This window comes from Betta splendens, chromosome 15 (genome assembly GCF_900634795.4).
Source record: "Betta splendens chromosome 15, fBetSpl5.4, whole genome shotgun sequence".
NCBI classification, from domain to species: domain Eukaryota; kingdom Metazoa; phylum Chordata; class Actinopteri; order Anabantiformes; family Osphronemidae; genus Betta; species Betta splendens.
Genome location: NC_040895.2, coordinates 698,088 through 715,097, shown reverse-complemented (window position 1 = coordinate 715,097; position 17,010 = coordinate 698,088). Strand labels below are relative to the sequence as shown.

The window sequence follows — 17,010 nt, the reverse complement described above, 5'->3', positions numbered from 1 at the left end:
ATTTCTTGTATCAAGCCACTCTGGAATAACAGACAGTGTTAAAAGTGGACTGACCTTAACCCCATAGAAAAACAAATATAATATTATTATTTATTATTATTATTATTATTATCATAGTGAAATGTTTATCAATAAATAATTTTGTCATCGTTTTAATAGAAGGAGATAAGTTATGTTTAAATGATCAAAGTCAGCGCCGTGAATATGCAGCTGTTTTCAGCGAGGTTCATCAACTGTCGTCACTTCGCTAAAACAGCGCAAACGTCGAGTTACGCACTTCCGGGATTTTCCGACACAAGCGCGCAAGCATGCAAGCGTTTGTGGGATGCGGCCCAATCTTTGCTGTTTAGTGTTGTTCTAGTTCACGCGTGTTTGCGTCCTCAGCCGTCCTTATCGCGGCCATGTACCGCCCTGGTAAACCCGCATACGGCCCTCCGCAGTTCGGACCTCCACTACCCCGCTGCCCACCTTTCAGAGCCCGGCTTCTCTGTGGCGATCCTCCTCCTAGAACGTTCTTTTCTGGACCTTGCGGGCCATTTGTGTCTCCTGGACCGAATAGTGACTTTCTGCACAACAGGCCACCCGGAGGACGGTTCGCCAGTGTACGTACCGACCCGGCTAATGAAGCTATCTTAAAGTTAACCGGTGCACTTACATTAAAACACCATGGGTTTCTGTCAGTAGAGCAGCTAGCATGTTAACCACAACGAAGCTAAGTAGCTGTGCAGCTGGTTTGCTAAGTAAACGCCGAATCAATTAATTAAAAAGCACACGAAATCGTGCTTTAACAGTGTGTATTGTTACTTAAGACGTTTGGAGTCTCTCAATATTCTAACACATTGACCGATTGTATGTAGAGGTCTTACATTGGTCGATCGGGATGTGTTTTATTGATATTAAAATCAGGTGTAAAGATGTTTAGTCTAAACAATGCAGGCAACTTCGGGTCAGGTCTTAAACAATGAGGCCGATGGATGGAAGGTGAAAACTTTTCGCTAATTTACCCCACATTGGAGAACATACGGTGTTAAAACGTGTCAGTGAAAAGCACTTTTGGCTTTTACATTTTGTCTGGAAAGTCTAGTCGTGTGTGTACAGACGTATCTAGTTTTCCTATTCTACCCCAGAGGGGTGGAGGTGAAATACAGAGACTACTACTTATTTAGTTGTAGTTTTATTTTTATTTTACATACTTGAATGAAACATAACACGGCCATGATATTTTGATTTCACGGAACATCAATGATATTACAATTTATATAAGCACTAAGAAAACGGCTCAACCATATACAGGTTTTATGATTTGAGCTCTTCTATAATGTGAATAATATGTATTTAACTCGCCTTTGTCCAATGCCTGCACTTCAGTAGCACATTTAGGGGATCATTCTGCAGTTAGAAAGAGAAAGGTTTCTTTGAGTGAGGTGTGTTTTATTCCAATTCTTCAGTCCTGTGTAATTTTACTTTTTTCTGAAGTAAAAGATAAAGTTAATTTAGTCTGGGATTTTTAATGTTGAGATTCATATTCACAATAATTCAGTCAGTGAGCAGGACTATTGATCAAATTAGGGTCAGATTAGATTTGTGCGTGTGTAAACCGATCTGTGCATGCGTAACTCGATGCGTACGCGCATAATCAGATCTGTGCGTGCGTAACCAGATTTGTGCTTTTAGATTTAGTGGGGCTATATCATGCTTACATATATAAATTGGGACGTTAAAATTACGCACAAATCGTGAGTAAGTAAGTAAAATAATGTGACCTTAATTTGCCTCCACGCTCTGATTGGCTAATGAACAAGGAAGTTGTTGCAGTCCTTTGACGTAGCACAGCAGATCCTGAAAGCTCCACAAGCAGCAACAAGCTAGTCCACTGATGACTTTAATTATATTTAATGATCAGACAGACATGACAGCTCATATTCATGTGTATGAAGTGTGACATTACTCTCATGATTTGCAAAGGTGATGCAGTTACGCAAAAGTTAAAATGGTGTATTGGTCAGATGTTAATGTAGCATGTTAGCCGAAAGGCTATTAGCAATGGCATGCTATGTTATGATGCAGCTTTAGTTAAGGTGGGTATGTTCTAGTAACGCTGCAGTTGAGACTCTGTGTGATCGTTTATCAGACCACAATAAACACGTTTGCTTTAGGTCGGCACGTTCACTTTAACAATGCATTTAAACAGCCTGATGTGTAATGCAGTTGTTAGACAGGCTTGGATTTCAGTGCAGAATCATGGTGCTTCTCACTGAACAACACCGGTCTACAAGAAGACAAACGTCCCGTGTTGATGCAGAATCTTTCAAGATGTCACTGATACCAAAGACATGGGCAGAAAGCTTGGTCTGAGAAATCATGATCGTTTATCTAGTTCGCAGCATTTACTCTCAACCTTCAGCTGAGACATCCACCATTCACCCACAGTTTACTTAGGCGCTGATGGTGCCTGCCAGCAGGTGTCCTGTCCCTGACAAGCAGCAAAAGTCTAGCCACCACAGAATGACCAGTTTTGACCCGGTCAGAGGGCAATTGTTAACCTTTCTTTTTTTTTAGATTTTTAAAAGTAAATCTGATGGTTACAGTTTAGTTCAGTGTAGATTATTGTACAGTAATAGTTAAGATGTTATGTCAGGCCGCGGCCGTGGTACAGTAGTTAGCACGTCGTGTTCCTGTTGCCCAGGTCAGAGAAGGGTTGCGTCAGGAAGGGCATCCGGTGTAAAAACTTGCCAAATCTACAATGCAAATTATTCGCTGAGGCAACCCCTGACGGGATAAAGCCAAAAGGAGTTACCTAATAATTCAGACGTTATAATATATTGTTATACTGTAATTAAAAAAAAAAACACTATGATTCCATATAGTTGTGCTCATAATAGTAATAGACCTTTTCTGTACAGAAAAAAGTCATTTGATTTTAACTCAGCAAAGGTGTTAAGTGTATAACTTAAATTCATATTGCCTTTCACAAGCTGAAGGTTTCCAGTGCGAGGTCAAGAAAAGCAGCTCCAGAGCACAATGACGATCCCCACCATTAGGTACTGATCCATGGGCCTAAAATAGTATATTTGTTTTACAGAACGCAACAGAAAGAAATTTCAAACCATTGTTTTGGTGCTTGCTGTAGATATCTAATTCCTGATGCCAGCAGTACAGACAGTGCTACTTACATATTGTGTAAGCAGTGCAAACAAAATAAATAACACGTGAGAACCAAAACATTTGCACCTTCAACACTTTTCTGAGAGAAGGGTTGTATTTCCTGACAGAATTTCAAGGGTGCTAACTTTAGACAGTGATGTGAAGCTATCTTGAAACCTGTTTCCGCCACTGGTATAGAAGAGCATATTTTCTCAAAAAATGACTTAGTATCTCAATATTTCAAGTTAGTTTCTCGAAATAATGGGATACTTTCTCCAAAAAATGACTTACTGTACTATCTCAGAATATTGGCATACTTTCTCAAAGTAATGAGATAATTTCTCTAACTAGTGACTTAGCGATTTAAAATAATAAAGTAGAGTTACTCAAACAGGTGTAAAAAGTAATAAGATGTACTGTCTTGTCTTGTAGATGATGCTGCAGCTTCTATACGTACAATGTTAGACACAGTGGCTCCTCTGAAGAAGAAGGCAGTGAATCAGAGGAGGTTAGCTCCATGGTATAACTCAGAGATCCGCAGCCTAAAACACAGGACCAGACCACTAGAAAGGCAGTGGCGTTCCAACAAAATAAATGTAAACTGCATTGCATGGAAGGACGGTCTAATATATAAAAAAGCACTTCGTGCTGCTAGAAAAACATATTATTCCTCCTTAATTGAGGAAAACAAAAACAACCCCAGGTTTTTTTTTAGCACTGTAGCCAGGCTGACAAAGAGTCATAGCTGTGTTGAGTCTACTATCCCCTTAAATCTCTGCAGCAATGACTTTATGAACTATTTCACTAATAAACATATCACTATGAGACATTAAGCAGCAACTTCTTCCAAATGACAGAAAGCACTGTCTAGATCCATCAACTTTAAATTTACCAGTTAACCTCAATAATCAACTCTTCCAAGTCGTCCACTTGTCTTTTAGATCCAATCCTAACCAGATCACTCAAAGAAGTTCTACCTTTAATCAGCTTGTCCATATTAAACCAAATCAACCAATCTTTATATTTAGGCTATGTACCACAGGCTTTTAAGGTGGCTGTGGTCAAACCTCTATTGAAAAAAACAACCCTGGACCCTGGAGAACTAGCCAACTATTGGCCCATTTCAAATTTACCCTTTATTTCCAAGATTCTGGAAAAAATCGTGGCTAAACAATTATCTGACCACCTGAGTGGGAATAACCTGTACGGAGATTTTCATTCAGGATTTAGAAAACATCATAGCACAGAAACAGCTCTAGTTAAAGTCACTAATGATCTTCTATTAGCTTCGGACAATGGTCTAGTTTCTGTCCTTGTCATGTTAGACCTTAGTGCTGCATTTGATACAATTGATCAGAACATTCTATTACAGACACTAGAACATAGAATCGGGATTAATGGAACAGCATTGGGATGGTTTAAATCCTATTTGTTGAACAGATTCCAGTTTGTTCATGTTAATGAGAAATTCTCCACATGCACAAGGATTAGCTATGGAGTACCACAGGGTTTTGTGCTTGGTCCAATTTTGTTTAGCCTATACATATCTCCTCTAGGTGAGATTATTAGAAAGCATTCTATTAATTTTCATTGTTACGCAGATGATACTCAGCTATATATGTCCTTGGAACCTAATGAAACAGATCAACTAGTTAAAATTCAGGGTTTTTTAAAAGACATCAAATCCTGGATGTCCCAAAACTTCCTAAAACTAAATTCAGAAAAAAACTGAAATTTTTATTGTTGGACCTAAAAGTCTGAGAGAGACACTATTGAGTCAGATAGCCTTCCTGGATGGCATAACATTAGCTTCAGATTCTACTGTGAGGAACCTTGGTGTCATCTTTGACCAGGATCGCTCTTTCACATCATACATTAAACAAATCTCCAGAACCGCCTACTTTCATCTTAGAAATATAGCTAAAATCAGAAGCATCCTCTCTGAGAGCGATGCAGAGAAACTGATCCATGCATGTGTTACCTCTAGGCTGGACTACTGTAATTGCTTACTCATAGGATGTCCTAACAGCTCCTTAAAAAGCCTACAGCTTATTCAAAATGCTGCAGCCAGAGTTCTGACAGGACTTAGAAAGAGAGATCACATTTCTCCTACATTAGCTTCTCTGCACTGGTTGCCTGTAAAATGTAGGATAGAATTTAAAATTCTCCTACTCACCTATAAAGTACTCAATGATAAAGCTCCTTCTTATCTTAAAGACCTCATCGTTCCTTGTGTTTCCAGCAGAACACTTTGTTCTCAGAGCGCTGGGCTACTTGTGGTTCCTAGAGTCTTTAAATGGATCCAGTCCCTGATCCAACCATCCTGCCTGTGCTCTGTCCTGCATCCCAACCGGTCGAGGCAGATGGCCGCCCACATCCAGTCTGGTTCTGCTGAAGGTTTCTTCCTCGTTAGAGAGGGAGTTTTTCCTCTCCACTGTTGCTGTCAAATTAAAGGCTTGCTGTATGTGGGTTTGTTGGATTTAATTGTGTAAGGTCTTAACCTTACTTGGTAAAGTGCCTTGAGATAACTTTGTTGTGATGTGATTCTTCCAAACCACTAAAAATTTTTATTTTTGAATCCACATCTAAAGTATTTTTCAATTAGGCTATCCATTTGCACAGAAGTCTCCCATTAAGCTTTGTCTCACCCTACGTCCTGTGTCCTGTTTCTTTTGTGAACATTTAGTAACTGTACTTTGTTATTTTAAATTGCTAAGTCATTATTTCGAGAAAGCATCTCATTATTTTCAGAAAGTATCTCTATTTTGAGTTGATAAGTCATTATTTCGAGAAGGTATCACAATATTTTGAGGTACTCATTATTTTGAGAAGGTATCTCAATATTTTGAGCTAGTAAGTCATTATTTCGAGAAAATATCTCAATAGTGTAAGTTAGTAAGTCATTATTTTTACTCCAGTGGCGGAAACGGGCTTCCTAACTATCTTACAAAGCTGGAAAACTAGCATGTTTTATTTTCTGCAGAAAACATCAGAAACACATCGACCTTTTAAAACACTCAACGTCTCTGGCTGTTGTGATAGTTTGTCCACTTTAAACACTACTTTGTCTGCATCTCTGACAAGGCTGGACTTCTGCACTTTAACATGAGTTTTGATTGATCTCAGCCCCCTTGTAGCACCTTGTCTATAGCCCGTGGTTCACCGAATGCTGTAAGAAGCAGCCAGCGGATGGCCTGTCCTCCAGAGCCGCCACATCTTCAGGTCCCACAGTGGACCCATTGTCCAGACAACAGGTGAACTATGTTTGTACTGTTTAGGATGGAATACCATTCCAAACCAGAGCTGGTGCAAGGATAAAAAAACAAATTATTACAAACCCATGTTGACAGACACTGTCCAGTACATCAGATATATGTAGAGTATGTGTAGAATTACAACCTCAATTTTATGTTTTTATGTTTTTGTTCAACGTTTTGTCTGAATCTAGTCTGATCTTGAAAACTTGTTTTGTTAGTGTTTGAAAAAAATGCGCTTTCATTTTCAGTGACCAAGCTGGGGAGGAATTTTTGAGATGTATTGCAGACAACAAACCTCTCCCAGACTATCTAAAAGGGAACATGGCGTATAATCTGGCTGATGCAATAAGGACAGGGAATGCTCTGAAAGAAGCAGTAAAATCAGATGTGGAACTAAGGAAGATCACCATGCGCAAAAGCCATAGTAGAAGCAGAAGTCATGGCAGAAGCTGTGGAAAGTCTGGTGCCAAAAGTCCTGTACGAAGCAAGAGCCGGGCACGTAGCCGGAGTAAGAGCCGCAGCCAAAGCAGAGGAAGGCACAAATGCCGAGCTCGTGGCAGAAGTCGTGCTAAAAGCAAAAGCAGGGCTCACAGTAGGACTCGAAACAAGAGCTCTGTGCGGAGCAAGAGCCAAGTCAGAAGGTCCAGATCGCCAACTAGCAGCTGTGAAAGAAGTCCTGCAGATCTAAAAAAGATAAGGAGTTCCAGCCAAACCTGCAGCATCGATGGTAGTAGTGGCACTAATCTTTCACGCAACAGTCTGTTAGAAGGACTGAAGATGGTCATGAACAGCAGAGAGCTGGAAGAGCGGTTACCCTCTCTCAAAGAAGCCATTCTCACTGTTCAGGTGTGTAATGTTAAGGTGTCTTCTTTAAGTATGTCAAACAGGCCTCATGATAATACACAACCATGAGTTCATTCATGAGAAGTGAGAATTTAAAAATAGCAAGTAGATTTCCAAAGGCCAGGCAGTAAATATACAGTGGGGCAAAAAAGTATTTATTCAGCCACTAATTGTGCAAGTTCCCCCGCTCAAAATGATGAGAGGTCTGTACCTTTCATCATAGATACACGTCAATTGTAAGAGGCAGACTGTGGGTAAAAAATTAGAACATAACATCATAGGATTTTTAAAGAATTTATTTATAGGTTCCTGCATTAAATAAGTATTTGTTCACCTACAAACAAGCAAGATTGTTTGGCTCTTTCAAACTATTCTGTTTTTCACTCGTTACCTGTAATGGCACCTGTTTGAACTCGTTATCTGTATAAAAGACAACTGACCACAAACCCCACCAAGACTAAGGAGCTGTTGAAGGACACCCGGAGCAAAACTGTAGACCTGCACATGGCTGGGAAGAGCGAATTCACAATAGGCAAGCAGCTTGGCATGAAACAATCTGTGGGAACAATCATTATGAAATGGAAGGCATACAAGGTCATTGATGATCTCCCTCGATCTGGGGCTCCTTGCAAGATCTCAGACCGTGGTGTCAAACTGCTCATGAGAACGGTAAGCAAAAATCCCAGAACCACCTAGGGGGGCCTGGTGAATAACCTGCAGAGAGATGGGACCAAAGTAACAAAGGCTACCATCAGTAAAACACTACACCACTAGGGACTCAAATCCTGCAGTGCCACTGCAGTGACAGTGGCATGTACAGTGACGTGTCCCCCTGCTTAAGCCAGTACATGTCCAGGCCCGTCTGAAGATTGCTAGAGAGCATTTAGATGATCCAGAGGAGGATTGGGAGAATAAGATGAAAAACCTTTAATAGTCCCACAGCGGGGAAATTACTTCACACAACAGCAAGTACAGGGCAGATGAATACAGCGACATAACTAGAAACATTTAAAAAGACATTTCGTGACACTTTGTGTTGGCCCAATACAACACAATACCATAGAGTGGGTATGAGGTAATTGGAAGGGTTATTGCACAGTAATAAACATAAATCTTGTACTGCTTTGCACAAATGTTGCACAGAAAAATTGTTGCACATTGTGCATTATTATATATCTGTTCTACATTTACACAAAGTTTGCACATATTTTACAGAGGAGATTACTGCATAACCACTGAGTGAATGTAGTGGGAGGTAGTTAGCAGTTTTGATTGTATAGTCTTATAGCAGCAGGTAGGAAAGATCTGTGATATTGCTTCGCACAGTGAGGGTGGATTAGTCCGTCACTGAAGCTGCTCCAGAGCAGACAGTGAGTCCTCCAGTGGGTGAGAGTCCTGGTCCAGGATGGATGTGAGTTTAGCCAGGACCCTTCTCTCACCACCACCTGCACCGTGTCCAGAGTGCAGCCCAGGACAGAGCTGGACTTCTTGATGATCCTGTCCAGTCTCTTCCTGTCCCTCAATGTGATGCTGCTGCTCCAGCAGACCACACTGTTCAGGATACTAAATGTCATGTTGTCAGATGAAACCAAAGTAGAATATTTTTAGTAAAAACTCAACTCGTAGTGTTTGGAGAAAGAAGAATGCTGAGTTGCATCCCAAGAACACTATACCTACTGTGAAGCATGGGGCTGGAAACAATGCTTTGGGGCTGTTTTTCTGCAAAGGGGAAAGGACGACTGATTCGTGTTAAGGAAAGAATGAATGGGGCCATGTATCGTGAGATTCTGAATGAAAACCTCCTTCCATCAGCAAGGGCAATGAAAATGAAACGTGGCTGGGTCTTTCAGCACGACAATGACCTCAAACTGGGGCAGAACAATGTCCGTGATGTGTTAGAGGACTAAAACACATCTCAGGCCATGGTGAAGCTGGAAATGGTCGCCAGGTCACGGGTGACCAAACCTGGGTCAATGAACTAAACCTATTCTTGAATAGATTTGATTCTGCCCATCCCCCAGTCTCCAACCACACATCCCCCTCTTCACACCTCTCCAGTCCAGACGTCTCCTCCCAGCTGCAGCTGATTACACCACAGCACCACGCAGTCCACTCTGCCCTTCCTTTGATCACAACACCGGGCCCACAACCCGCAGCTCCAAACCAGCCACTGCCCACCCCCCTCTGCCTCACGCAGAACGGATGAAGGCCATGGAGAGGATCGTCCTCAGTCACCTTCGCACCCAGGTGAGCTCAGCACTAGACCCCCTACAGTTTTCTTATCGACCTGTCATCGGGGTGGATGACGCCATCATCTACCTACAGCATCGGGCCCTGTCTCACCTGGAGTCTCCTAGGAGCAATGAGAGAGTCATGCTTTTTGATTTCCCCAGTGCTTTCAACACCATCAAGCCATCACTTTAGAGGAGGAAGCTGGACGTGGCAGGCGTGGCCCAACATCTGGCTGGCATGGTTTGTGAGGCTGCGTGACTGTGTGTTTGATGTGGTAGTGTACAGCACGGAGGCACCTGGAGGGACTATGCTCTCCCCTTTTGTTTACTTTGAACACGTCAGACTTTAAGTACGACTCCCCTACAGAGGTTTTCTGATGAAACCTGGTGTGAAAAATCCTTAACCGGGAAGAACAAAGGAGCTAGTTCTTGACTTCAGAAGGTCCCCTCCACAACACGCCGTGGACACGTTTTTAAAATACCTGGATGTTCACCTAAACAATAAACTGGACTGGTCAAACAACACAGCTGCTCTGTATAAAAAGGGCCAGAGTTGGCTTCACCTGGTAAGGAAACGGAGGTCTTTTGGTGTGTGCGACAGCTCCTAAGGACTTTCTATGATATTCCATCGAGCAGGTGCCGGACAGGGTGAAGGATGTAACATTCATCATGGATAACCCCTCCCACCCCCCACATCACACTGACTATCTGACCAGCTCCTTCAGGACTAGAATGCTACAAACAGTGCAAAAGGGAGCGCTACCGCAGGTCATACCTCCCCACATCCTCAGACTCTTTAATATATCACTGCAGTGACACACGATTATCACGATCCGTTGTTGTGCAGTGTCTGGGGACTCCACCCTCCACATAATAAATGGTTGCCACTGTGAATATGTAGGGTACGCAGAGGCAACATTGATACCTCCTGCATAACGTATTACTGATGTATGCGCAGGTATTTTTGATACTTTTTGAAGTATTTACTAGTATTACTGTTGTTTCCTTTTGCACATTTTTTTACTGTTGGTGTTTACCTTCCTGTTGGTGTTTTTACTGGTATTACAGTTGTTTACTGTTGTTTTTTTCTTGCACTATTATTACTATTGTACTATTCCTTTTGCAGTTTGTTTTACTGCTGGTGTTTTACTTTTACTTTTGTCTATCATGCTGCTGCTGTAAACATTTTTGCCCTTGTGGAATTAATAAAGTACAGTTATCTTATCCTATCTTATCCTACACCTCCCGGGCAACGAAGGATTGGCTCCGTACGAAGCATTTCAAGGTTCTTGGAGTTGCCTAGCTAGTTTCTAGATCTCAACCACATAGAGAACCTTTTGGGGGGAGTTGAAAGTTTGTGTTACCCAGCGACAGCCCCAAATCACCACTGGGCCAAAATACCAGGAACAGTGTGTGGAAACCTGGTGAAGACTTGAAAACATTTGACCTCTGTCATTATCAACAAAAATTATAGTACTACTTATTTTTTCCAGAAATCTGTAAATTTCCACATTTTGTCTCTTAAATTTGAATTGCATCTATGATGAAAATGACAGAGCTCTGTCATCATTTTAAGCGGGAGAACTTGCACAATAAGTGGCTGACTAAATACTTTTTTGCCCCATGAGCGATTGTTTTCTAGCACAATCAGAGTGGAAACGTAGCGGCGCATTTGTATTTAGTGTTATTTAGTGAAGCTCATACATCAGCCCCAAAACCTAATAACATATTAGCTCAGAATATTTCAAATTCTTCAGAATATTAAGAGAAAAAGAACACAGTATTGGAGCTAGAAAGTGTGACCCATTTGTTATTGTGTTCGGTACAGGGTTCATGTGAAAGCAGAGACGTGGAGTGCGCACTGGATCGGTCCAGACTAAAACAACCTGACTCCCACGAGAGTTTAACTCCATTGGACAATGACAGCGTGCTTCTGCCCCATGAGCGAGTAGGCAGTGACTTCTCTTGGCTCCATGTGAGCAGTCAGGAGAATGTCACAATCCAGAAAGCTGATGTGCTTGAAGATGAAGAGTCCTTCTTGTATGGGAATCCAGACAGTGGAGGAAATGAATTGACCATTTTCCCAATCTTTTCTGGGCAACACTTCCAGCAGCAGGATGTGCCTACCTTTCACAGTCAGCAGCCTTATCTAAGCAAGTCAGGCTGTGGTCACGATGCACAAGAGCTGAAGCGGCCACCTCAAGTAGCCTCCATGAGTTTGGACAGTAGTGAGTATGAGAAAATAAAGGAGATTTTAAAGACTGTGGCTACGTCCGATGTGAGCCAAGTCATTGTAGACATGCAGGAGCCGTCTCCGGTTGGTTTTGAGTCTATCCCAGTGCCATCACTGAGTAACCCATATCTATGCCAGGTGCTGGAGTCTCTGCAGTGCCTGTTTAAAGGTGACCATTACATTTAATACACGGAACCACTCACCATTCATCATTCACTTGCATTGTAGGAGTTTTATGTGTTTTATGTGTTTATTTTTTCTTCTGTAGCAACAAAAGACAACCAGGCTGAAAATGATGCCAGTGGCTCAAGTCTGACCCCTGCTAAACACAAGGTAAAATAGTTGTACTGTACGTTCATCAGCTGATTAACACTTTAGGACAAATTCTTCCACAATGTCTCTTGTGTTTCTCAGGCAGGTGATGAGAAAAGAAAGCTACGCAAACAAGCCATCATATGTGAAATGGAGTCACTACTGAAAGAACTGGAGGGATTGTTGAAACACGATGGTAACAGATTTTTATTCTTCCCTTAGCAGAGCAGCACATAGGGACACCAAACACTGGTAAACCTCTACACTATGTATGGAGAGATGAAGTTAACTTTTCAAAGCTCATATTTACATAAAGAATGAATAGATTAGATTAGATTCAACTTTATTGTCATTACATGTGTATGAGTACAGTGCAAAGATATGCACTTTAGGTCTAACCAGAAGTGATATAAGCATTATGTGCAGGATATAAACATGCACAAAAGAGAAAATATTGAAAGATTGGTATGGAATGGACAACTATAATCAGGAATTTACAGTAGATGAGCATTAGCATATGCTGTTGCAGAGGTATGCAAATATAAATAAACATAATATAAATGTGACTCTTAACTATTATCAGAATTTTACAACTAGATAAAGATATAAATTGGTTGCTATAGTAGTCGGGAATATGCAAGTAGATACAAATATGATATACATGTAATGATGTGCCATCTAAAATTTTGCAATGGTTGTAGGGTAATGTAGGGGTGTAAAACTGGGGTAAAGGGGAGTCGGTGGGGGGCAGAGTTTAGTAAGGAGACAGCTCTAGGAAAGAAACTGTTCCTCAGTCTGCTTGTTTTTTGTTCGGGGGAACCAGAAGCCCCTGTCTGAAGGCAGGAGTGAGAACAATCCAAAAGCGGGGAGAATATGGCGTGCTCGACACAGGCAGTCTTCCATTTGGATGTCCTCAATAGCCGGAAGTGGAATTCTTGTGATGCGTTGGGCAGTTTTCACCACCCATTGCAGTGCCTTACGCCCCCACAGCAGAGCAGCTCTCGTACCAGACTGTGATACAGTTGGTTAGGATGCTCTCTATTGTGCTGTGGTAGACGTTCACCAGAATGGGCAAGTACAGCTGTTTTTTCCTGTGTCCTCAAGAGGAGGCTCTGGTGAGCCTTTTTGATCAGGCTGGAGATGTTGGGGGTTCCAGGTCATGTCCTCTGAGATGTGGATCTCCAGGAACTTGAAGCATAAACAGACTCAACAGCCATCTTGTTAATTTGGATGGCATCATGTGAGCCTCTCTTATTCTTCCTTCTTCTCCTTCTTGGTCTTGTTGGTGTTAAGGAGCAGATTATTGTTTGAGTAGCTGATTAGACCGATCACTGAACTTAATGGTGATGATAATGATGATCTATGTACGGCCTGCAGTCGTGGGTGAAGAGGTAATAAAGGAAGGGGCTCAGCACACAGTCCTGTGGTACACCGGATTTAAGCATGATGGTGGTGGAAAGATATGGTCTGACCTAACATGCTGAGGTTTGTTGGTCACAAAGTCTATAATCAAATTGCAGAATGAGGTGTTAATGTCCAGGTTTCTAAGTTTGAACTTTTCAGGGAATAACAGTATCAAATGCTGAGCTGAAGTCCACAAACAGCATTCGTGCATGTGTGTGTGAGTACAGAGTGCAGTGCAATAGAGACTGCATCCTTTGTGCTCCTATTGTCACAGTAAACAAACTAGTGTGGGTTGGGTGGGGATGGAAGCGAGTCCTTCAGGTGTGCTACGACCATCCGCTCGAACTTTTCATACTGATGGGAGTGAGTGGTACAGGGCAGTAGTCATTCAGGCATGTTGGACTAGAGTGTAGAAAGGTAGAATGTTGGTGGATTTGAAGCATGCTGCCACAACTGGTTAGGCAAGTGACATTGCTCTGCACATGTTCTAAACCCGTCCAGGTATGCCGTCTGGTCTAGCAGCCTGTGTTCATTGATCTTGCTCAGTATGTTGTAGATGTCTGTGGAGGTGAGTATGATGGGTATGTGGTTGGTTGATGTAGTTATTTTGGAGGCAGATTCTTTATCTCTTTCGAAGTGAGCATAAAAGTCATTAAGATGGTTCAATAAGGAGACATTTGTGGCTGGGGGAGCGTTATGGCCTGGATTGGATGCCTTGCCACATGCGTCGGGGGTCAGAGTTGAAAAAGTGCTCCTCTAGCTTTGGTCTGTAGCAGTGCTTGGCCGTTTTAATTTGCCTGTTCAAATTTGCCCTGGAAGTGCTTTAGGCTTCTGCATTACCTGATTTGAAGGCAGCGTTGCATTGTTTCAGCAGGAGACGCACCTCCTTGTTCATGGCTTCTGATTTGTGTATGTGGTGATCTGCTTCTGGGTTGTGGCCACTGGCCTGGGAATCGACTTGAAACCAGTCCTGGAGTGTGAAGTCAACCCATGCTGACAACACTTTGATGGTCCTCAATGTAGGCTTCACACGGTTGATGAGGGGTGTGTACTTCTCGGAGGAGGAACAAAGAAAGGTGATCCGATTATCCTTGGTGGGGGAGAGGGGTCACGGTGTAGGCTTTAGCAATGTTTGTATATATATATCGTGCAATGTTTTGTTTTCTCTGGTGTTACAGGAAACATTTTGTTTAAATTTGGGAAGAACTGTCTTTAAGTTAGTTATTAAAATCTTCAGTAACAATGAATGCAGCCTTCAGGTCAGCAGTCTCCTCTTTACTGATGGCTGCATGAAGTTCTCTCATGGCAAGCTTGGCATCAGCGTCAAGAGAAATGTAAGCGGCAGTTATAATGGTGGAGGTGAACTCCCATAGCAGATAAGATGGTCTAACACTTAACCATGATAAACTCTATGTTAAGCTGGGCAGTATCTCCCAACAGTAACAGAGTTTGTGCACCAAGCTTTGTTAACATAAATGCACAGTCCTCCTCCTCTAGTCTTACTGGAGTCAATATACTGTTATAAGTCAAAATGCTGTTTAATATTGTAATATTATTGTTTAATATATGAGCATGGGGCAGTTAGACCCTTTGCATTCAGTAGCACAAATTACGTTTGTTTTGTTTTACTTGCCAGAAGCAGCACTACTACAACTACTAATATGTTTTCATATTGTGATGAGAAAAAAATATGTGAAATATGTGAAAATGTTAATCAAAATTAGATGTTTACATAGTCTTGTGCTTCTGTATTATGATACGCTACTTCTTGTCCAATTATGTCTAATGTCAAGTGTAAGGAGATTATTTGAGTAGAAATTAGACATGTTCTTGGTAGGATTTGGAGTTTTTACAGGGAGCCCGTGTGTCTGATTTGTGCTGTCGGCTTAGTCATCTGTGGCTTGACTACTGTACATGTTTTCTTAATGGTTCCTTCTGAACTTATTGTTTCACATTCCAATTTTTTTTTTACTTTTTGCAGAACTGACCTTTCTCACACCAGTGCTTGGGCTCTACTGTCAGAAATGTGAGGAATTCTTTGGAGATTTGAGTTGTGCTGAAAACCATGGAGCCATCCACCGGAATAACACTGTAAGTCATGGCAACCATTAGATGCTGGCTCCAACTTTGTTCATCCAACATCCTAACCACTCGTCCAATTAGAGGCTGAGGGATGCTGGAGTGAATGTCAGCAGAGTACATCTTCTGCAGATCACGAGTTCTTCACAAAGCCAACACAAACCAGTTCTGAAGCATACACTGTACAGCAGCTTTAATCTACAGTAACCTTATGTCTTTGGATGGGATGAGGGTGGGGTCAGCAGTAGTGTCATTACCAGTGTCATTACTGGCAATAACTTGATTTCAATTAAACCTAAGCAGTTCAGCTGCTCCTAGGCTCGCGATTATCACATTCTTAACTTAGTGTTGTAAACCCACTCTCTTTTCGATGCAGAAAGTGGACAAGCACGCTGGAGACAGCAAAGGACACTCCCACTATAGCAGTTGGAACCAGCATCCACATCTGGCAGACAAGCAAGATCACAAGGCCTGTGGCTACCACCGGAATAACAGAAACGATCAACAAGACAGGAGGAGTGAGAGGGATCACAGAACCTCACACAGTGATGACACATGTAGCCACAGTGCCACAAAGGAAATCCTCAGCTTGAGGAAGGAGAGGATGCTCATAACAGTATCCCAGGGGCTGGCACCCCTTGGTGTGAGGGCCAAGTGTGAGGAAAACAAGGAGAAGGCTGCTGAAGGCCATGGCCGAGTCAAAGTGGAGGACAGAGTTGGTAGGGAAAAATCATCCAAGGATGACAAAGCAAACCAGGACAGAAAAGAAAGCAGTGATAGTAGTGAGGGTGACAGAGGAAAAGCCTCTAAAGCAAAATCAATGAAAATGAAAAAGAAGAAGAAGAAGAAAAAGAAGAACAGGGACGGCTCCTAGTATGTGTCACCATCCATAGTATGTGGCTTTTGTGTATGTGTATATATGATGGAACAAAAACATTGCAGTAGTTAGAAATGTGATGTGTCCACAAGTCAGAAATTAATCCTCCTGTGGTGACACAGAAACAGAAATGTGTACATTTTAATAAAAACATTAAAGACTTTTTATTCCTTCCTTTTTTTGTGTTTTGAATTCAAAGTGGTCACCAGTTTTCTTTACCTACAGTATGGTGCATGGTCATGGTGCATTCATCAACCTCTCCTGAATTTTCAGACATTTAGCTCTTAACATAAAAAATTAAAACTGTACTGGAACGGTTATGTGTCTTTACTCTGAGCACAATAACTTATAATAAAGTGGGGTGGACACTTAATATAAATATAAAATATTTTCCAACCATGATGAACCATGTGTAATGCAAATACACCAGATGTGCAAACCGTCAAAAAGAAAAGCTATAAAGTCTGAACTCTGTCTCTCTTTAGTATTAACCTTAATGTTTGATCAAAAGTTGAGTGATTTCTCTGCACACTCTTTGATCTGTTACGTTAATATGCTTAGAAAATTATGAGAAAAATTCTCAAAGCAAATCTACAGAAAGGATCACACTAGCTGCAGAAAGCTACAGTT

The 17,010-nt window shown here is 41.7% G+C and overlaps 1 protein-coding gene across 1 annotated transcript; it reads left to right on the top strand.

Annotated features, from left to right (window-relative positions):
- The first annotated feature begins 272 nt into the window (after positions 1-272).
- si:ch211-195b21.5 (uncharacterized) lies at positions 273-16,554 on the top strand. The gene is made up of 8 exons (XM_029175161.3): positions 273-602; positions 6,271-6,398; positions 6,650-7,247; positions 11,304-11,877; positions 11,977-12,041; positions 12,123-12,216; positions 15,406-15,515; positions 15,880-16,554. The coding sequence occupies exons 1-8, from the start codon at positions 402-404 to the stop codon at positions 16,375-16,377; spliced, it is 2,268 nt and encodes a 755-aa protein (XP_029030994.1). The 5' UTR covers positions 273-401; the 3' UTR covers positions 16,378-16,554.
- Positions 16,555-17,010: the final 456 nt, after the last annotated feature.